The sequence below is a fragment of the Eucyclogobius newberryi genome, unplaced genomic scaffold (genome assembly GCF_026437365.1).
Source record: "Eucyclogobius newberryi isolate DKJ021-1_F unplaced genomic scaffold, fEucNew1.0.hap1 SCAF_10, whole genome shotgun sequence".
Lineage (NCBI taxonomy): Eukaryota > Metazoa > Chordata > Actinopteri > Gobiiformes > Gobiidae > Eucyclogobius > Eucyclogobius newberryi.
The window spans coordinates 609,066-632,216 of NW_027315724.1; the positions used below are offsets into that span (position 1 = coordinate 609,066).

At 48.1% G+C, this 23,151-nt stretch overlaps 1 protein-coding gene across 1 annotated transcript; it reads left to right on the forward strand.

The window, feature by feature from the left end:
* The first annotated feature begins 224 nt into the window (after positions 1-224).
* On the forward strand, positions 225-22,510 carry LOC140372180 (uncharacterized). Its single transcript, XM_072459462.1, has 9 exons — positions 225-595; positions 872-945; positions 2,381-2,447; positions 2,523-4,139; positions 4,360-4,379; positions 7,567-7,701; positions 9,970-10,084; positions 19,457-19,723; positions 21,130-22,510. Exons 1-9 carry the CDS (start codon positions 250-252, stop codon positions 22,482-22,484), a joined length of 3,996 nt encoding a protein of 1,331 aa, XP_072315563.1. The 5' UTR covers positions 225-249; the 3' UTR covers positions 22,485-22,510.
* Positions 22,511-23,151: the final 641 nt, after the last annotated feature.

Below are 23,151 nucleotides of genomic sequence, written 5' to 3' on the forward strand. Positions count from 1 at the left end.
TCAGAGCTCCCCCTCCAGGACGACAGGGGGCGCCACCATCAGAAGCGTCTCATCTGTGTCCGGGTCAGAGGTCAGGCTCGGACACGGAAGAACCACTTTAAAATTGCTAATCCCGACGCGGAATCCGCTCCGGCTTCATTTAGAGACAATAATCATGTTCAGAGCGACATAAACGTGACGTGCCGTGCGCACGCGCGTCTCCAGAGGCCCACGTGACCGCAGCGCGCTTCAGTCACGTCACATCCAAACATGGAGCAGAAGTTTGTGGACGCGGTGGCGGCGCTGGTGGAAGCCGCGGTGCAGGCCACGGTACAAGCGTGCCGGGAGGTCTGGGGGCCCGAGGCTCCTCTGGAGGTGCCGGGGGGGCACACGCAGCAGGTCCGGAGCATCCAGAGGGCTCTGGTGCTGGACATTCACGCGGTCTACACAGAGCTGTTCGGGGAGGTGGAGTCTCTGCGGGCCCGTGTGCAGCTGCTGGAGGGGCCCCTGCAGCGGAGGCCCCGAGCGGACCCTCAGGGGGAGGACGTGAGGCCCCCAGAGACGGAGCTCCAAAGCCTCGGGGACAATGTGCTGCTGCAGGACGGCTTTCTGCTGGGTCAGTGTCACAGCTGCTGTTCTCAGAGGCTATTGCCTCCTAGAATGCTCCACAGTGTGGCATTATATCTGTCTCCATGGCAACAAGCACGCAACACCGCTAGGAATCAGGCCAGATCTGTGGAACGCCCACGACTCTTCCACTAAAGAATGTAGAAATATAACACCTGTAACTCAATAAATGCAAGACGCATGAGGTTAATGCCACACTGTGTAATATTCAAGAAAACACTTGAGTTTAGCAAACGGTGTGTGAATGTCTGTTTCTGTTCTCCAGAGGCCCCTGTGCTGTTTGTATCCACAGACCCAGAACCGCTCGCCCTGGAGGCCCCCCACAGCCCGGAGAGCCCGGTGAGCCACAGTCACTCAGAAACACAGTCATGAATGAATGATTAACAATAATAAATCAACATATATAAAATCAAAAAGGGCACGAAAAAAGAAATTATTTAAATCTACTATAGGAAAACAATGTAAATGGGCTTATGGCAGAGGGAAAGAAACTGTCCTTGTGGAGGGAGGTTCTGGTCTGGATGAGGGGAGTGGTCTCCTGCCAGAGGGGAGTGGCTTTAATAGTCTGTGTCCAGGGTGAGATGGGTCGGCTGTGACGTGACCTGCTCCTCCCAGAGCCCTGGAGACGTACAGGTCCTGCAGAGAGGGGGGTGTACAGCAGGGGGCGCTCATCTGCACTGCACTTGGCTTTCCTCAGGAAGTACATCCTCTGCTGGGCCTCACTAAGTTTCAGGAAAAGTGGAAAACTGAACTGGTTCCAAAATTGGCTCAAATGCTGCAGGATCAGGTGGATTTGCGTGGCCTTGTGTGAGAGCGCCCCCTGTCCCAGAGAGCAGCGGGACACACAGAGACGAGCGGCCGCTGCAGAGTGATGATACGGGACAGTACACTGTAACAGGACAGAGCAGGTGGAGATGAGAGGAAGAGAGCTCTGCATCAGGTGGATGTTATCACAGGACACTGACCATGTGAGTAGAACAACGCTGGTGAAACTTTATGACTGAGCGCTATGCAAGAGGCGTGGCCGCCATGCGAGAGGCGTGGCCGCCATGCTAGAGGCATTTTCATTGGGATTAGTTCATATTATTTAGTGTCATGCAGGTCTCTAGCTCGCCCGCGGCCCACACCGCCGCGGCCCACACCGCCGCGGCCCACACCGCCGCGGCCCACACCGCCGCGGCCCACACCGCCGCGGCCCACACCGCCGCGGCCCACACCGCCGCGGCCCACACCGCCGCGGCCCACACCGCCGCGGCCCACGCTGTGCAGACAACAGCGCGGGCAACGCTCTGTTGTCTGCTCATGGCTCTTTTCCTGTGGTTAGACTCGTTTAGATGGAGAGAACTATTTTATTCAATATCTGCACCAATAAGGACACTTAAAGGTGAAGCACTCACTTCTGAGGAAAGAAAACTGCAAAACCTGTGCCAGGATTTAAAAAAAACCGACCTACCTGAATTTTTTTTCAATGTTACCGGAAACACACTATTTTATTTGGCCTAAATGTAATCTTAACAGAAATAACTGTTGCAGTTTGATTCTTTTAATAAAAGTATGTCACTTCCTGGCGTGACCAGTGTCACGTCTGTAGCTCACAGGGTCCGAGGGGCCCCTCAGGATGTGTGTTTGACTCATGAAGAATCAGAGGCACATCGGCCCCTCTGACACCACCAGCTCACAGTCATTCACTTTTTATCATGATCATATCCAAATGTTGGTTTGCAATGTGCAGGAATATTTAAGTCATGATTTTATCCTTTTTTTTCTCTTACAGAATTTGCTTGACGGCTCGACTGCTGCGAGACTAAAGCGAAAGAGAGGAGCCAGTTCAACACAGCCATGTTTGTACAACTCCATTGTGTCCATAATGTGCAGATGCCCTTCCTCAGATAACGAATGACACTTGCCTTTTCCAGGTGATGATGCTGATGCTGATGATGATGATGATGATGATGGTGGTGATGGTGATGAAGAGGACACGGGCCCTGTGGAGGTGCTGGCCAGTCGAGTGTCGGGAAGAACATTGAAGCCTGTGAAGCGCTACTTTTGTGACTTCTGTAACATGGGCTTTCACTGGAAGGGAGACCTGAACAAGCACATAAAGGTGCACTTCAAAGCCTTCCCCTGTGAGCAGTGTGAGCGCACCTTTGTAGACGAGGCCGCTCTGGAGAAACACATCCAGAGTCACGAGGAGAAGGAGCCTCTACCCTTCCCCTGCCCTCACTGTAAGAGGGCCTTTAGGAAGGAGCCGTCCCTGCACAACCACATGGCCCGCCATCAGCAGGTTCCCCCCAAACCCTTCACCTGTGAGCATTGTGGCCGCGGCTTCAGGCTGGAGCAGTCCCTGCAGAACCATCGGGCACGACATCAGAAGGAGGCCCTGACTTTTCAATGCCAGCTCTGCGACAAGACCTGCAAGAGTTCAGTGCAGCTGCGGTGCCACATGGTGGTCCACTCGGAGGACCGGCCCTTCAGCTGTGCCACCTGTGGCAAAGAGTTCAAGAGCAAAGACACACTTCGCTTCCACCAGATGGTTCACACCAACGCCAAGAAGTACAAGTGCTCAGAGTGTGAGGAGAGCTTCAAGTACGCCCACTCCCTGACCGTGCACCGCAGGAAACACACCGGCATCAGCCCGTTCGTCTGCTCCGTGTGTAACCGCTCATACCGCACTGGCACAGCCCTGAAGCGTCACAGTGTGGTGCACACCGGAGAGAAGCCTTTCACCTGCCACATCTGTGGAGCGCGCTTCAGCCTGAACAACAACCTGAAGAGGCACATCCGCATCCACACGGGCGAGAAGCCCTTCAACTGCCAGGACTGTGGCAAGAGCTTCTCTGACAACAACAAGCTCAAGTCCCACATGCTTATTCACGGCGCCAGCAAGCCGTTCATGTGCGACCTGTGTGGGAAAACCTTCCTGTTCAACTGCAGACTGCAAGCACATCAGAAGTTTGTGCACGCTAACCGGGAAGAGTGTGACGGGCTGCAGGCGCCCGGGCTGCGCCGCAGAAACAGAGCAGTGGAGAAACCATTCAGCTGCAAAATCTGCCTGCGAGGCTTCTCTGCCGCATGGTCACTCAAACTGCACGAGAAGGGCCACAGCGAGCAGAAGGAGTTCACGTGTGAAGTGTGTGACAAGTCTTTCCACAACAAGTACTCGTTCAGCTACCACCAGCGCAGCCACACGGGCGACAAGCCCTTTGTGTGCGACGTGTGTGGGAACAGGTTCTTCCAGGCCAGCAGCTTGAAGCAGCACGAGCGCATTCACACGGGCGAGAAGCCTTACAAGTGTGACCAGTGCGGGAAAGCCTTTCGCACCGACGGAAACTTCTACAGACACATGCGCATTCACAGCGGAGACAAGCCCTTCGAGTGCATGTACTGCCAGAAGAAGTTCCACCAGTCCAACCAGCTGAAGGCGCACATGCAGCTGCACACGGGGCAGAAGCTGTACTCCTGCTCCACATGTGGACGCGGCTTCTCAGACTCTCGACAGCTCAAGAAGCACAGCTGCAGCGGAGCTCTGCAGAGTCTCTCCTTGTCATGAGAACATTGCTCTTTCAATGTGGGTGGACGTTGTGCGTCCGCAGCTCAAGGAAGCTCTTTTCATACAATACAATCCACTTAAATGTCGGATGTAACAAAAATGCATTTTTAGTTGAGCAATATAATTAGCAGTACCAGCTTCTCGTTGGGTTTTCTTTTCAAAAGTTCTCTAGTGGCGTATGGACACTCCTACTTGTACATCAGCACCAACCCAGCGCAACTTGGTTAAATGAGGGCCCTTGTTCAGTTCTGTGCCTTATTTTTTTAATAAAAAGTCATATTGTTCTACTTGAAGTTGTGTTAAGTACCTGGTGACTGTTAATGCAGAGTCTGACATTAGGTTGAATGTTTGAAAGTCCCGATAGAGCAGTGCTCTCCAGAAACTTTTAAAGGGATGATAAATATACCTCATATGGGATTGTATTTTCCTCCAAGGACGGTTTAATGTACCTTTAATGTATACTATTACATGTGTATAAGTCTAAACACACTATTACATGTGTATAAGTCTAAACACACTATTACATGTGTATAAGTCTAAACACACTATTACATGTGTATAAGTCTAAACACACTATTACATGTGTATAAGTCTAAACACACTATTACATGTGTATAAGTCTAAACACACTATTACATGTGTATAAGTCTAAACACACTATTACATGTGTATAAGTCTAAACACACTATTACATGTGTATAAGTCTAAACACACTATTACATGTGCATAAGTCTAAACACACTATTACATGTGTATAAGTCTAAACACACTATTACATGTGTATAAGTCTAAACACACTATTACATGTGTATAAGTCTAAACACACTATTACATGTGTATAAGTCTAAACACACTATTACATGTGTATAAGTCTAAACACACTATTACATGGTGTATAAGTCTAAACACACTATTACATGTGTATAAGTCTAAACACACTATTACATGTGTATAAGTCTAAACACACTATTACATGGTGTATAAGTCTAAACACACTATTACATGGTGTATAAGTCTAAACACACTATTACATGTGTATAAGTCTAAACACACTATTACATGTGTATAAGTCTAAACACACTATTACATGTGTATAAGTCTAAACACACTATTACATGTGTATAAGTCTAAACACACTATTACATGGTGTATAAGTCTAAACACACTATTACATGGTGTATAAGTCTAAACACACTATTACATGTGTATAAGTCTAAACACACTATTACATGTGTATAAGTCTAAACACACTATTACATGGTGTATAAGTCTAAACACACTATTACATGGTGTATAAGTCTAAACACACTATTACATGTGTATAAGTCTAAACACACTATTACATGGTGTATAAGTCTAAACACACTATTACATGTGTATAAGTCTAAACACACTATTACATGTGTATAAGTCTAAACACATTATTACATGTGTATAAGTCTAAACACACTATTACATGGTGTATAAGTCTAAACACACTATTACATGTGTATAAGTCTAAACACACTATTACATGTGTATAAGTCTAAACACACTATTACATGTGTATAAGTCTAAACACACTATTACATGGTGTATAAGTCTAAACATACTATTACATGTGTATAAGTCTAAACACACTATTACATGGTGTATAAGTCTAAACACACTATTACATGTGTATAAGTCTAAACACACTATTACATGTGTATAAGTCTAAACACACTATTACATGTGTATAAGTCTAAACACACTATTACATGTGTATAAGTCTAAACACACTATTACATGTGTATAAGTCTAAACACACTATTACATGTGTATAAGTCTAAACACACTATTACATGTGTATAAGTCTAAACACACTATTACATGTGTATAAGTCTAAACACACTATTACATGTGTATAAGTCTAAACATATTATTACATGTGTATAAGTCTAAACACACTATTACATGGTGTATAAGTCTAAACACACTATTACATGTGTATAAGTCTAAACATATTATTACATGTGTATAAGTCTAAACATATTATTACATGTGTATAAGTCTAAACACACTATTACATGGTGTATAAGTCTAAACACACTATTACATGTGTATAAGTCTAAACACACTATTACATGTGTATAAGTCTAAACACACTATTACATGTGTATAAGTCTAAACACACTATTACATATGTATAAGTCTAAACACACTATTACATGTGTATAAGTCTAAACACATTATTACATGTGTATAAGTCTAAACACACTATTACATGTGTATAAGTCTAAACACACTATTACATGTGTATAAGTCTAAACACACTATTACATGTGTATAAGTCTAAACACACTATTACATGTGTATAAGTCTAAACACACTATTACATGTGTATAAGTCTAAACACACTATTACATGTGTATAAGTCTAAACACACTATTACATGTGTATAAGTCTAAACACACTATTACATGTGTATAAGTCTAAACACACTATTACATGTGTATAAGTCTAAACACACTATTACATGTGTATAAGTCTAAACACACTATTACATGTGTATAAGTCTAAACACACTATTACATGTGTATAAGTCTAAACACACTATTACATGTGTATAAGTCTAAACACACTATTACATGTGTATAAGTCTAAACACACTATTACATGTGTATAAGTCTAAACACACTATTACATGTGTATAAGTCTAAACACACTATTACAGAAGCGCCCGGCGCTTGAACATCTCAGACGTGCTGCGTCAAAACGCTGGACGCCCAAGACGCGCCTTCACATAGACTTTGAATGTAAAGTGGACGCTTTGACGCGGTGGTACATGTTTATTTGAAGTATTTTGGTGTAGTATGAAGTGTGAAGTACTATTTTAATGATGGCGCTGCCTAAAATATGGGATGAAGTTGGGTTTTAGGGATGGTTTATTCCCACAGTTTACATGTATCGTGTTAGGGATGAACCTGATACACTCAATGTTTAATAGAAAATGTGCTTATTTTAGGGTCACTTTGTGCATATTAGGGCCTTGAGATCAAAAAGGTTAAGAACACTTGGTGTACGACTTTAGATGTCCCCTCTCATATGTCCCCACTCATATGTCCTCCATCTTATGGATGAAAAGAACCACATTAACAGGTTGAAATCTTGATACAGAGAACTAAAGTTAGTGAATATATTTAAAACTATGACATTTTAACAGTTTGTAGGTCTCACTGTTGTCACCCTAGAGGGGGCGTGGCCATAGCGCTAGCACAAAAGTACCCGTATGACCCATGGAGACATCTATGAAAGTGGGAGGTGTCGGTCCTGTTAGCCCCGCCCACAGGGCACACGCTTGTGTTGGCCACCGCATGTCCCCGCTGTCCCCCCCGCGTGTCCCCGCCGCAGATACCGCCAAAAACCCGAGTCCTTTTGTAATGACGTAGTCCCGGCCATTGGACATGGCGCGAGAGGACATGGACACCGCGGCTCTGAGCGCCACCAGGACCGTCATAGACACCGCCATCAACACCGCCCTGCAGCTGTTCTGTCCTCCTGGAAAGTCTCTCTGTCTCTCTCAGGTGGGTCTCATGTCCCCTTCAACAAGCAGACTTCCGGTCAGGCGCATTTCGTCCGAGACTGTTTCGACCATGGATGTATTATGGGTCTGTTATGCATGTATTATGGGATGTATTATGGGTCTGTTATGCATGTATTATGGGATGTATTATGGGTCTGTTATGCATGTATTATGGGATGTATTATGGGTCTGTTATGCATGTATTATGGGATGTATTATGGGTCTGTTATGCATGTATTATGGGATGTATTATGGGTCTGTTATGCATGTATTATGGGATGTATTATGGGTCTGTTATGCATGTATTATGGGATGTATTATGGGTCTGTTATGCATGTATTATGGGATGTATTATGGGTCTGTTATGCATGTATTATGGGATGTACAGACAATGACGCATGAGCTGAAGCACTATTAGGTTTTTATCTTGTTACAGTTATTATCAAGTTGTTGAATATAATCAAATGCAACCAAGTTACACATGCGTTCTCACATTCGGGAACTTGTAGTCATTTTGAAAGGGGCACAACAGCACGTGTCCTACACACGTGTCCAGGACATTGCTCTGTGAGGACATTGCTCTGTGAGGACGTTGTTCTGTAAGGTCTTTGTTCTGTAAGGTCATTGTTTTGTAAGGTCATTGTCCTGTAAGGTCATTGTCCTGTAAGGTCTTTGTTCTGTAAGGTCATTGTTTTGTAAGGTCATTGTCCTGTAAGGTCATTGTTTTGTAAGGTCATTGTTCTGTAAGGTCATTGTCCTGTAAGGTCTTTGTTCTGTAAGGTCATTGTTCTGTAAGGTCATTGTCCTGTAAGGTCATTGTTTTGTAAGGTCATTGTCCTGTAAGGTCATTGTTTTGTAAGGTCATTGTTCTGTAAGGTCATTGTCCTGTAAGGTCTTTGTTCCTTAAGGTCATTGTTCTGTAAGGTCATTGTTCCGTAAGGTCTTTGTTCCGTAAGGTCATTGTTTTGTAGGGTCATTGTTCTGTAAGGTCATTGTCCTGTAAGGTCATTGTCCTGTAAGGTCTTTGTTCTGTAAGGTCATTGTCCTGTAAGGTCATTGTTTTGTAAGGTCATTGTCCTGTAAGGTCATTGTTTTGTAAGGTCATTGTTCTGTAAGGTCATTGTCCTGTAAGGTCATTGTTTTGTAAGGTCATTGTCCTGTAAGGTCATTGTTTTGTAAGGTCATTGTCCTGTAAGGTCATTGTTTTGTAAGGTCATTGTTCTGTAAGGTCATTGTCCTGTAAGGTCTTTGTTCTGTAAGGTCATTGTTCTGTAAGGTCATTGTCCTGTAAGGTCATTGTTCTGTAAGGTCTTTGTTCTGTAAGGTCATTGTCCTGTAAGGTCATTGTCTTGTAAGGTCATTGTCCTGTAAGGTCATTGTCCTGTAAGGTCATTGTTCTGTAAGGTCATTGTCCTGTAAGGTCATTGTCCTGTAAGGTCATTGTTCTGTAAGGTCTTTGTTCTGTAATGTCATTGTCCTGTAAGGTCTTTGTTCTGTAAGGTCATTGTCCTGTAAGGTCATTGTTCTGTAAGGTCATTGTCCTGTAAGGTCATTGTCCTGTAAGGTCATTGTTCTGTAATGTCATTGTCCTGTAAGGTCATTGTTCTGTAAGGTCTTTGTTCTGTAATGTCATTGTCCTGTAAGGTCTTTGTTCTGTAAGGTCATTGTCCTGTAAGGTCATTGTTCTGTAAGGTCATTGTTCTGTAAGGTCATTGTCCTGTAAGGTCTTTGTTCTGTAAGGTCATTGTTCTGTAAGGTCATTGTCCTGTAAGGTTTTTGTTCTGTAAGGTCATTGTTCTGTAAGGTCTTTGTTCTGTAAGGTCATTGTCCTGTAAGGTCATTGTTCTGTGAGGTCATTGTTCTTTGTCGTGTATCTTAGTTTTGCCGTTATCGTCTAAAGAATCAAAGTATTCGTTGCTGGTTGAGCTGTAGAATATGACACAGTCTTGGTGTCGCTCGTATGTCGCGTGCCCCTTTCAAAATGGCCGCTATGGGAAAGTCCCGGATGTTTGACGTCACCGTGAACGTCTAATATAATGTGTTGTTATGGATCACATTTGATGAAGGCCTATTATTTAAATGTATCCATGAGTTCAGATGGAGATAATGGACCTATCAAACTAAATATATTCTAATATAATATATTCTAATAGAATATATTCTATTAGAATATATTCTAAATGGGGAAAAGTTCTCAAATTGTCCATCACGGTTAAAATCCATGAATAAATACGAAAAATATGTTGACATGCGGAGTTTATGTCCTCAGATAGAGGAGCAGCGGCTCTACTCGGAGCTCCTCCCAGTTGACGGAGCGCCCAGCCCTGCAGAGAAAACTCTGCCATGTTGTCCTTTGGGTCATGACCCAAAGCTCATGACCTTAGGTGAGGGTAGAACCTAGATTGACGGTAAATCGAGAGCTTTGTCTTTGGACTCAGTATCACGACAGACGCTGCACCGTCCACACCCCCCAGACACGCCCCAGACACGCCCCAGACACCCCCCCAGACACGCCCCAGACACGCCCCAGACACGCCCCAGACACCCCCCAGACACGCCCCAGACACCCCTCCAGACACCCCCCAGACACGCCCCAGACACCCCCCAGACACGCCCCAGACACGCCCCAGACACCCCCCAGACACGCCCCAGACACCCCCCCAGACACGCCCCAGACACGCCACCCCCCAGACACGCCCCAGACACGCATACAATACATCACGTCACGACACGTCACATCATGACATCATGACATATGACATCATGACATATGACATCATGACATATGACATCATGACATCATGACATATGACATCATGACATATGACATATGACATCATGACATATGACATCATGACATATGACATATGACATCATGACATATGACATCATGACATATGACATCATGACATATGACATATGACATCATGACATATGACATATGACATCATGACATATGACATATGACATCATGACATATGACATATGACATCATGACATATGACATCATGACATATGACATATGACATCATGACATATGACATATGACATCATGACATATGACATATGACATCATGACATCATGACATCATGACATCATGACATATGACATCATGACATATGACATCATGACATATGACATCATGACATATGACATGTTTGGCTGATGTTCTGGGACCAGAACTAATATCAGGACGATATTTTCTGAATGTTGTTATGGTTATTTTAAACACTTATTTTTATTCTAAAATAAGGATACAATTTTAAAACCAGTTAGAACACATAATATACATAAAATACCCTTCTTTGGGGGAAAAGGTAAAAGTTTGATAGGACTTATGTGGCAGATTTTAGGCTATAATGTGATTCATCTGTGAATGTCCAGTTTTATTTAGTTAATTTTCAGACTAAAGCGTTTTTGAATCTCTCCTCACACTCTCAGTCTCTCCTCCTCACACACTCAGTCTCTCCTCCTCACACTCTCATCACACACTCAGTCTCTCCTCCTCACACACTCAGTCTCTCCTCCTCACACACTCAGTCTCTCCTCCTCACACTCATCACACACTCAGTCTCTCCTCCTCACACTCATCACACACTCAGTCTCTCCTCCTCACACTCTCATCACACACTCAGTCTCTCCTCCTCACACACTCAGTCTCTCCTCCTCACACTCATCACACACTCAGTCTCTCCTCCTCACACTCATCACACACTCAGTCTCTCCTCCTCACACTCTCATCACACACTCAGTCTCTCCTCCTCACACTCTCATCACACACTCAGTCTCTCCTCCTCACACTCTCATCACACACTCAGTCTCTCCTCCTCACACTCTCATCACACACTCGGTCTCTCCTCCTCACACTCTCATCACACACTCAGTCTCTCCTCCTCACACACTCAGTCTCTCCTCCTCACACTCATCACACACTCAGTCTCTCCTCCTCACACTCATCACACACTCAGTCTCTCCTCCTCACACACTCAGTCTCTCCTCCTCACACTCTCATCACACACTCAGTCTCTCCTCCTCACACTCATCACACACTCAGTCTCTCCTCCTCACACACTCAGTCTCTCCTCCTCACACACTCATCACACACTCAGTCTCTCCTCCTCACACACTCAGTCTCTCCTCCTCACACTCTCATCACACACTCAGTCTCTCCTCCTCACACTCTCCTCACACACTCAGTCTCTCCTCCTCACACTCTCATCACACACTCAGTCTCTCCTCCTCACACACTCAGTCTCTCCTCCTCACACTCCCATCACACACTCAGTCTCTCCTCCTCACACACTCAGTCTCTCCTCCTCACACTCCCATCACACACTCAGTCTCTCCTCCTCACACTCTCATCACACACTCAGTCTCTCCTCCTCACACTCTCATCACACACTCAGTCTCTCCTCCTCACACACTCAGTCTCTCCTCCTCACACACTCAGTCTCTCCTCCTCACACTCTCATCACACACTCAGTCTCTCCTCCTCACACACTCAGTCTCTCCTCCTCACACTCTCATCACACACTCAGTCTCTCCTCCTCACACACTCAGTCTCTCCTCCTCACACACTCAGTCTCTCCTCCTCACACTCCCATCACACACTCAGTCTCTCCTCCTCACACTCTCATCACACACTCAGTCTCTCCTCCTCACACTCTCATCACACACTCAGTCTCTCCTCCTCACACTCTCATCACACACTCAGTCTCTCCTCCTCACACTCTCATCACACACTCAGTCTCTCCTCCTCACACTCATCACACACTCAGTCTCTCCTCCTCACACTCATCACACACTCAGTCTCTCCTCCTCACACACTCAGTCTCTCCTCCTCACACTCTCATCACACACTCAGTCTCTCCTCCTCACACTCTCATCACACACTCAGTCTCTCCTCCTCACACTCTCATCACACACTCAGTCTCTCCTCCTCACACACTCAGTCTCTCCTCCTCACACACTCAGTCTCTCCTCCTCACACTCATCACACACTCAGTCTCTCCTCCTCACACTCATCACACACTCAGTCTCTCCTCCTCACACTCTCATCACACACTCAGTCTCTCCTCCTCACACACTCAGTCTCTCCTCCTCACACTCTCATCACACACTCAGTCTCTCCTCCTCACACTCTCATCACACACTCAGTCTCTCCTCCTCACACTCTCATCACACACTCAGTCTCTCCTCCTCACACTCTCATCACACACTCAGTCTCTCCTCCTCACACTCATCACACACTCAGTCTCTCCTCCTCACACACTCAGTCTCTCCTCCTCACACTCTCATCACACACTCAGTCTCTCCTCCTCACACTCTCATCACACACTCAGTCTCTCCTCCTCACACACTCAGTCTCTCCTCCTCACACACTCAGTCTCTCCTCCTCACACTCTCATCACACACTCAGTCTCTCCTCCTCACACACTCAGTCTCTCCTCCTCACACTCTCATCACACACTCAGTCTCTCCTCCTCACACACTCAGTCTCTCCTCCTCACACACTCAGTCTCTCCTCCTCACACTCCCATCACACACTCAGTCTCTCCTCCTCACACTCTCATCACACACTCAGTCTCTCCTCCTCACACTCTCATCACACACTCAGTCTCTCCTCCTCACACTCTCATCACACACTCAGTCTCTCCTCCTCACACTCTCATCACACACTCAGTCTCTCCTCCTCACACTCATCACACACTCAGTCTCTCCTCCTCACACTCATCACACACTCAGTCTCTCCTCCTCACACACTCAGTCTCTCCTCCTCACACTCTCATCACACACTCAGTCTCTCCTCCTCACACTCTCATCACACACTCAGTCTCTCCTCCTCACACTCTCATCACACACTCAGTCTCTCCTCCTCACACACTCAGTCTCTCCTCCTCACACACTCAGTCTCTCCTCCTCACACTCATCACACACTCAGTCTCTCCTCCTCACACTCATCACACACTCAGTCTCTCCTCCTCACACTCTCATCACACACTCAGTCTCTCCTCCTCACACACTCAGTCTCTCCTCCTCACACTCTCATCACACACTCAGTCTCTCCTCCTCACACTCTCATCACACACTCAGTCTCTCCTCCTCACACTCTCATCACACACTCAGTCTCTCCTCCTCACACTCATCACACACTCAGTCTCTCCTCCTCACACTCTCATCACACACTCAGTCTCTCCTCCTCACACTCTCATCACACACTCAGTCTCTCCTCCTCACACACTCAGTCTCTCCTCCTCACACTCTCATCACACACTCAGTCTCTCCTCCTCACACACTCAGTCTCTCTTCCTCACACTCTCATCACACACTCAGTCTCTCCTCCTCACACTCTCATCACACACTCGGTCTCTCCTCCTCACACTCTCATCACACACTCAGTCTCTCCTCCTCACACACTCAGTCTCTCCTCCTCACACTCATCACACACTCAGTCTCTCCTCCTCACACTCATCACACACTCAGTCTCTCCTCCTCACACTCTCATCACACACTCAGTCTCTCCTCCTCACACTCTCATCACACACTCAGTCTCTCCTCCTCACACTCATCACACACTCAGTCTCTCCTCCTCACACACTCAGTCTCTCCTCCTCACACACTCATCACACACTCAGTCTCTCCTCCTCACACACTCAGTCTCTCCTCCTCACACTCTCATCACACACTCAGTCTCTCCTCCTCACACTCTCCTCACACACTCAGTCTCTCCTCCTCACACTCTCATCACACACTCAGTCTCTCCTCCTCACACACTCAGTCTCTCCTCCTCACACTCCCATCACACACTCAGTCTCTCCTCCTCACACTCTCATCACACACTCAGTCTCTCCTCCTCACACTCTCATCACACACTCAGTCTCTCCTCCTCACACACTCAGTCTCTCCTCCTCACACACTCAGTCTCTCCTCCTCACACTCTCATCACACACTCAGTCTCTCCTCCTCACACACTCAGTCTCTCCTCCTCACACACTCAGTCTCTCCTCCTCACACTCATCACACACTCAGTCTCTCCTCCTCACACTCATCACACACTCAGTCTCTCCTCCTCACACTCTCATCACACACTCAGTCTCTCCTCCTCACACACTCAGTCTCTCCTCCTCACACTCATCACACACTCAGTCTCTCCTCCTCACACTCTCATCACACACTCAGTCTCTCCTCCTCACACACTCAGTCTCTCCTCCTCACACACTCATCACACACTCAGTCTCTCCTCCTCACACACTCAGTCTCTCCTCCTCACACTCTCATCACACACTCAGTCTCTCCTCCTCACACTCTCCTCACACACTCAGTCTCTCCTCCTCACACTCTCATCACACACTCAGTCTCTCCTCCTCACACACTCAGTCTCTCCTCCTCACACTCCCATCACACACTCAGTCTCTCCTCCTCACACACTCAGTCTCTCCTCCTCACACTCCCATCACACACTCAGTCTCTCCTCCTCACACTCTCATCACACACTCAGTCTCTCCTCCTCACACTCTCATCACACACTCAGTCTCTCCTCCTCACACACTCAGTCTCTCCTCCTCACACACTCAGTCTCTCCTCCTCACACTCTCATCACACACTCAGTCTCTCCTCCTCACACACTCAGTCTCTCCTCCTCACACTCTCATCACACACTCAGTCTCTCCTCCTCACACACTCAGTCTCTCCTCCTCACACACTCAGTCTCTCCTCCTCACACTCCCATCACACACTCAGTCTCTCCTCCTCACACTCTCATCACACACTCAGTCTCTCCTCCTCACACTCTCATCACACACTCAGTCTCTCCTCCTCACACTCTCATCACACACTCAGTCTCTCCTCCTCACACTCTCATCACACACTCAGTCTCTCCTCCTCACACTCATCACACACTCAGTCTCTCCTCCTCACACTCATCACACACTCAGTCTCTCCTCCTCACACACTCAGTCTCTCCTCCTCACACTCTCATCACACACTCAGTCTCTCCTCCTCACACTCTCATCACACACTCAGTCTCTCCTCCTCACACTCTCATCACACACTCAGTCTCTCCTCCTCACACACTCAGTCTCTCCTCCTCACACACTCAGTCTCTCCTCCTCACACTCATCACACACTCAGTCTCTCCTCCTCACACTCATCACACACTCAGTCTCTCCTCCTCACACTCTCATCACACACTCAGTCTCTCCTCCTCACACACTCAGTCTCTCCTCCTCACACTCTCATCACACACTCAGTCTCTCCTCCTCACACTCTCATCACACACTCAGTCTCTCCTCCTCACACTCTCATCACACACTCAGTCTCTCCTCCTCACACACTCAGTCTCTCCTCCTCACACACTCAGTCTCTCCTCCTCACACTCTCATCACACACTCAGTCTCTCCTCCTCACACACTCAGTCTCTCCTCCTCACACTCTCATCACACACTCAGTCTCTCCTCCTCACACACTCAGTCTCTCCTCCTCACACACTCAGTCTCTCCTCCTCACACTCCCATCACACACTCAGTCTCTCCTCCTCACACTCTCATCACACACTCAGTCTCTCCTCCTCACACTCTCATCACACACTCAGTCTCTCCTCCTCACACTCTCATCACACACTCAGTCTCTCCTCCTCACACTCTCATCACACACTCAGTCTCTCCTCCTCACACTCATCACACACTCAGTCTCTCCTCCTCACACTCATCACACACTCAGTCTCTCCTCCTCACACACTCAGTCTCTCCTCCTCACACTCTCATCACACACTCAGTCTCTCCTCCTCACACTCTCATCACACACTCAGTCTCTCCTCCTCACACTCTCATCACACACTCAGTCTCTCCTCCTCACACACTCAGTCTCTCCTCCTCACACACTCAGTCTCTCCTCCTCACACTCATCACACACTCAGTCTCTCCTCCTCACACTCATCACACACTCAGTCTCTCCTCCTCACACTCTCATCACACACTCAGTCTCTCCTCCTCACACACTCAGTCTCTCCTCCTCACACTCTCATCACACACTCAGTCTCTCCTCCTCACACTCTCATCACACACTCAGTCTCTCCTCCTCACACTCTCATCACACACTCAGTCTCTCCTCCTCACACTCTCATCACACACTCAGTCTCTCCTCCTCACACTCATCACACACTCAGTCTCTCCTCCTCACACTCTCATCACACACTCAGTCTCTCCTCCTCACACTCTCATCACACACTCAGTCTCTCCTCCTCACACACTCAGTCTCTCCTCCTCACACTCTCATCACACACTCAGTCTCTCCTCCTCACACACTCAGTCTCTCCTCCTCACACTCTCATCACACACTCAGTCTCTCCTCCTCACACTCTCATCACACACTCGGTCTCTCCTCCTCACACTCTCATCACACACTCAGTCTCTCCTCCTCACACACTCAGTCTCTCCTCCTCACACTCATCACACACTCAGTCTCTCCTCCTCACACTCATCACACACTCAGTCTCTCCTCCTCACACTCTCATCACACACTCAGTCTCTCCTCCTCACACTCTCATCACACACTCAGTCTCTCCTCCTCACACTCATCACACACTCAGTCTCTCCTCCTCACACACTCAGTCTCTCCTCCTCACACACTCATCACACACTCAGTCTCTCCTCCTCACACACTCAGTCTCTCCTCCTCACACTCTCATCACACACTCAGTCTCTCCTCCTCACACTCTCCTCACACACTCAGTCTCTCCTCCTCACACTCTCATCACACACTCAGTCTCTCCTCCTCACACACTCAGTCTCTCCTCCTCACACTCCCATCACACACTCAGTCTCTCCTCCTCACACTCTCATCACACACTCAGTCTCTCCTCCTCACACTCTCATCACACACTCAGTCTCTCCTCCTCACACACTCAGTCTCTCCTCCTCACACACTCAGTCTCTCCTCCTCACACTCTCATCACACACTCAGTCTCTCCTCCTCACACACTCAGTCTCTCCTCCTCACACACTCAGTCTCTCCTCCTCACACTCATCACACACTCAGTCTCTCCTCCTCACACTCATCACACACTCAGTCTCTCCTCCTCACACTCTCATCACACACTCAGTCTCTCCTCCTCACACACTCAGTCTCTCCTCCTCACACTCATCACACACTCAGTCTCTCCTCCTCACACTCATCACACACTCAGTCTCTCCTCCTCACACTCTCATCACACACTCAGTCTCTCCTCCTCACACACTCAGTCTCTCCTCCTCACACTCATCACACACTCAGTCTCTCCTCCTCACACTCTCATCACACACTCAGTCTCTCCTCCTCACACTCTCATCACACACTCAGTCTCTCCTCCTCACACACTCAGTCTCTCCTCCTCACACTCATCACACACTCAGTCTCTCCTCCTCACACACTCAGTCTCTCCTCCTCACACACTCATCACACACTCAGTCTCTCCTCCTCACACACTCAGTCTCTCCTCCTCACACTCTCATCACACACTCAGTCTCTCCTCCTCACACTCTCCTCACACACTCAGTCTCTCCTCCTCACACTCTCATCACACACTCAGTCTCTCCTCCTCACACACTCAGTCTCTCCTCCTCACACTCCCATCACACACTCAGTCTCTCCTCCTCACACTCTCATCACACACTCAGTCTCTCCTCCTCACACTCATCACACACTCAGTCTCTCCTCCTTACACACTCAGTCTCTCCTCCTCACACACTCATCACACACTCAGTCTCTCCTCCTCACACACTCAGTCTCTCCTCCTCACACTCCCATCACACACTCAGTCTCTCCTCCTCACACTCTCATCACACACTCAGTCTCTCCTCCTCACACACTCAGTCTCTCCTCCTCACACACTCAGTCTCTCCTCCTCACACTCTCATCACACACTCAGTCTCTCCTCCTTTAAACCTCTCACACTAAAGTTATTTGCATTAAACATGTCATGATGTTTGTTTGTATAATTATGTCTCGTTTATCGCGGGTTGTGAGTGAATTCATGGAGCTTATATTTAATGATAAGTTTAGTCTAAAACCTCTCTAGAGCTTTTAAAAGTCTGTAACTTTGTTATTTCTGGCTCTTTTGTCTCAGAATAAAGACAGTCCTTGTTTTCTTGCTATTGAGGTGACTCGATTGACGTTCCCATGGGGTGGTGTGTGGCAAGAAGAAGTCGCGGACACAGACTCTGTACCTTCAAAGTTAGTTTATTACAGAAATTGCTGTGTCAGATACAGGACAGAAAACAGCCCCGGGTCTCCAGATGATCAGAAGAACCCCGTCTCTCGCCTTTTATATGTCTACTTACGCAAAGACCTCTAAATAATATCTGACAGGCATGAGCTCATCCATGTAAAGGCCGGTTTAGCCAATAAGAGAACAAGATGTAAAGAATATCCATATTTGGGTATGTGAAGCATCTCAAGGCCTCTTGGTCTGTTCTCGGCCGTTATCGTAAATTAACAGAGGCGCCGCTTGTCATCTTCTTAGACTTTAGGAATGCGAAAAGTTAGTTAAACAAACCGAGGGGGATACAAAGAACAAAATGTCCTAGGTCAGATACTTCACTGTTTCTGAACGAAAGGCAGAGTTGACATCTTCTTTACCAAAGCGTAACATATCGCCTGATGTCTGTTGTTTTGGACTGAAACCGATATTACACAATGACGTGACTGACCGATACTGGGCCGATATATCGGTGCACCCCCACTAATATACTATATTACACTGTTGTTTTCTTGCAGCCAGTGTCACAAGGAGCTGTGGTAACTATAGTGGCTCAAGAAGCAACGAGAAAAATCAGCAACATCTTCATACAACTACTGAGGCGTGAGACCCGGGCGCTGCAGAACAGACTGGGCCTGTTCCAGACTGAGGGCCAGTGGAAGAGCGCCCCACGGGAGAGGGACTCTGTGAGGAACCAGAACGAGAGCGCCCGGCGGGAGAGGGATGAGAGTGCTCAACAAAGCGCTGCTGAGCAAGCCTCAGAGAAGAAGCAACGTTCACACGTGGCTGGTAATCATCAAAATATTTCTGATTATTAATTTTATTCTTCAACTTATTAATGAGTTGAGTGGAGGTAACTGAAGCTGGAGGTTGTCACACCATTGTGCAATAATTGGATGAAAGTGGGCAGTCTGCGGCAGTGTGTGGTTCATGGCTCTGGTCCATCTGAGGCCTTCCTCAGAGCTTCTCAAACCTTTTTCTGGGGCACCCCCTTGAGAGATAAAAAAAACGGTATCCACCGCCCCCACAGCCCAGGCTAAATTACATTTGTTTTAAGTGTCATTCACAGAGTCTGTCTTTGGTTTGTGCTTTGAAGATGTGTAGAAATGGCACAACACAGAGTCTGAGTGCTCTTCTCTGCCCTCCCTCAGTCTCTTCTCCTCAGCTGCGCAGACAGGGCAGGTTAGCTGCAGACAGGACAGGGCAGGTCAGCTGCAGACAGGACAGGGCAGGTCAGCTGCAGACAGGACAGGGCAGGTCAGCTGCAGACAGGACAGGGCAGGTCAGCTGCAGACAGGGCAGGTCAGCTGCAGACAGGGCAGGTCAGCTGCAGACAGGTCAGGTCAGCTGCAGACAGGGCAGGTCAGCTGCAGACAGGGCAGGTCAGCTGCAGACAGGGCAGGTTAGTTGCAGACAGGACAGGGCAGGTCAGCTGCAGACAGGACAGGGCAGGTCAGCTGCAGACAGGACAGGGCAGGTCAGCTGCAGACAGGGCAGGTCAGCTGCAGACAGGGCAGGTCAGCTGCAGACAGGGCAGGTCAGCTGCAGACAGGGCAGGTCAGTAACCTTTCTGCAGTGGGAAAGCACAGAATTGGTGCTTCACTGTGGTGAATGATGTCTGTCAAGGAAAAGACGCACTCACATTCTCATCACTTCGAACCACTGACCACTGCGGGTCCACGGCCATCACACACAGACAGAGCTGATGTTTCACATTTGACACTAAAAGCACATGGGATCAAAGCTGAAAGGGGAGGGACAGAGGAGGGACAGAGGAGGGACAGAGGAGAGACAGAGGAGAGACAGAGGAGAGGCAGACGTGTGTGTGAGGGGCACAGAGGCAGACGAGTGTGTGAGGGGCACAGAGGCAGACGTGAGTGTGAGGGGCACAGAGGCAGACGTGAGTGTGAGGGGCACAGAGGCAGACGTGAGTGTGAGGGGCACAGAGGCAGACGTGTGTGTGAGGGGCACAGAGGCAGACGAGTGTGTGAGGGGCACAGAGGCAGACGTGTGTGTGAGGGGCACAGAGGCAGACGAGTGTGTGAGGGGCACAGAGGCAGACGTGTGTGTGAGGGGCACAGAGGCAGACGAGTGTGTGAGGGGCACAGAGGCAGACGTGAGTGTGAGGGGCACACTCAAAACACGTCTGTTTAATGTGTGCACATTGACCCAAATATCTTGCCCCCTTGGCACAGCTCGCACACTTAATCTACCAATATATTTTGTCCCTACAGACACCAATGTCGACGTTCTGGACAAAGAGCCTGCAGAAACGGCAGGGGGTCAGGATGAGCTTCAATGTGAGCGCCATCTGCTGGAGCACTGTGAGAATAAAGCCAGCCCCTTCAAGTGCAGCATCTGTGACAAAAACTTCAAAACCAAAGTGTATCTGAAAACTCACGAGCAGCTGCACAGTGACACTAGACCTTTCTCTTGTTCCACCTGTGGAAAAGCATTCAAGACCAAGTCGTACTTGAGCGCCCACCAGGCTGTTCACTCTGGGCACAAGCCCCATCAATGCAGTGACTGCGGTCAGAGCTTTAGGAGTGCCTTTGCCCTTAAGTGCCATGAACGCAACCACACCGGAGACGAGCCCTACAAATGCTCCCAGTGTGACAAGACCTTCAAATTGAAGAGATCGCTACAGCTGCATGAGTCTGTGCACAGCGGCAGGAACTTCAGCTGCGAGCGGTGTGGAGCCAGCTTCACTTTTCAGCAGAATCTGAAGCGACACATGCGCATCCACACCGGGGAGCGGCCGTTCAAGTGCCCGGTCTGCAGTAAGAGCTTTGTCCAGAACAAGCTCAAGGCCCACATGCTCATTCACGGGGCTCCCAAGACTTTCATGTGTGACCTGTGTGGACGCACCTTTCTCTACAACTTCCAGCTTCAGAGACACCAAAAGCAGGTCCATGAGAAGGACAAGCAGGTGAGCGAGAGAGACAAGTGTCGAGCTGGAGGCCAGAGCAGAGTGGGGCACCGCCGGGTGATTCTGAGGTTGGACAGGACTACACTGGATGTGACTCCCTTCAGCTGTCAGACCTGCCACAGAAGCTTTGAGGATGCCAGTGCCCTACACAAACACCAGCTTGTCCACTCTGACATGAAGCAGTACAGGTGCCACTTGTGCCCAAAGACCTTCTTCTACAAAGCCACATACAACTACCACCTGCGTCTGCACTCCGGGGAGCGGCCCTTTCAATGCGAAATGTGTGAAAAAGCTTTCATCAATCAACAGGCTTTAAAGAGCCACAGACTGCAGCACACCGGGGAGAAACCACACCAGTGTGAGTACTGTGGGAAGGCCTTCAGAGTCCAGGCCAACTACCGCAAACACCTGCTCATTCACTCGGGACACAAGCCCTATGAGTGTGAGGTGTGCGGCGCGCGCTTTAGACAGCTCACTCATGTGCAGTTCCACATGCAGGTGCACACAGGCCAGCGGCCGTACGCCTGCAGCAGCTGTGGGCTGGGCTTCTCCGACTCCCGTCTGCTCAAGAAGCACAGCTGTGGGCTTCAGCAGGGGCTCTGGACAGACCTGCCACACTGAAACAGAGGCTCCTGTAACAACTGGCATATCCTGTTGCCACGGTAACAGATGAACAAACCCTCCAGCTCAGCTGCCGTTAGAACTCATTTCCACATCAAGTGTCATGAGTTTGTATTATTCTTTAATGACAAAGTTCAGGGCATTAAAAATGTTTATAAATCCCACAATGCAAAAAATTACCCTAAAACCACCAAGACACTTAGAGCTAACTCACTTTGCACCTGTAACTGACAAAACTGTCCATGAGATCATCACCAGTCTGAGTTCATCTACAGCTGCTTCCATGTGTGAACCTCCAGATTTCTAAAGTCTGTGCTAAACAGTTTGTTAGCACCATTCACTCACATAGTCAACATGTCGCTTCAATCTGGAACATTCCCAATGTCTTTGAGAACTGCGGTCATAAAGCCTCTCCTAAAGAAGAGCAGGGGTCAGGGGGAGGGGTCAGGGGGAGTGGTCATAAAGCCTCTCCTAAAGAAGAGCAGGGGTCAGGGGGAGTGGTCATAAAGCCTCTCCTAAAGAAGAGCAAGGGGAGGGGTCAGGGGGAGTGGTCATAAAGCCTCTCCTAAAGAAGAGCAGTCTTGATGCCGCAGTACTGAGTCATTACCGGTCCATCTCTAATCTGACATTTTGGGCCAAAGTCCTTGAAAAGGTTGTTTACAACAGT

What these genes read in the sequence shown, in the direction of transcription:
- LOC140372180 (XM_072459462.1), top strand. Translation starts at nt 250, where the DNA reads ATGGAGCAGAAGTTTGTGGACGCGGTGGCGGCGCTGGTGGAAGCCGCG. An exon ending in GCAGGACGGCTTTCTGCTGG is followed by an intron (nt 596 to 871) that starts GTCAGTGTCACA and finishes TCTGTTCTCCAG; the next exon opens with AGGCCCCTGTGCTGTTTGTA. An exon ending in CCCAAAGCTCATGACCTTAG is followed by an intron (nt 10,085 to 19,456) that starts GTGAGGGTAGAA and finishes TCTTGCAGCCAG; the next exon opens with TGTCACAAGGAGCTGTGGTA.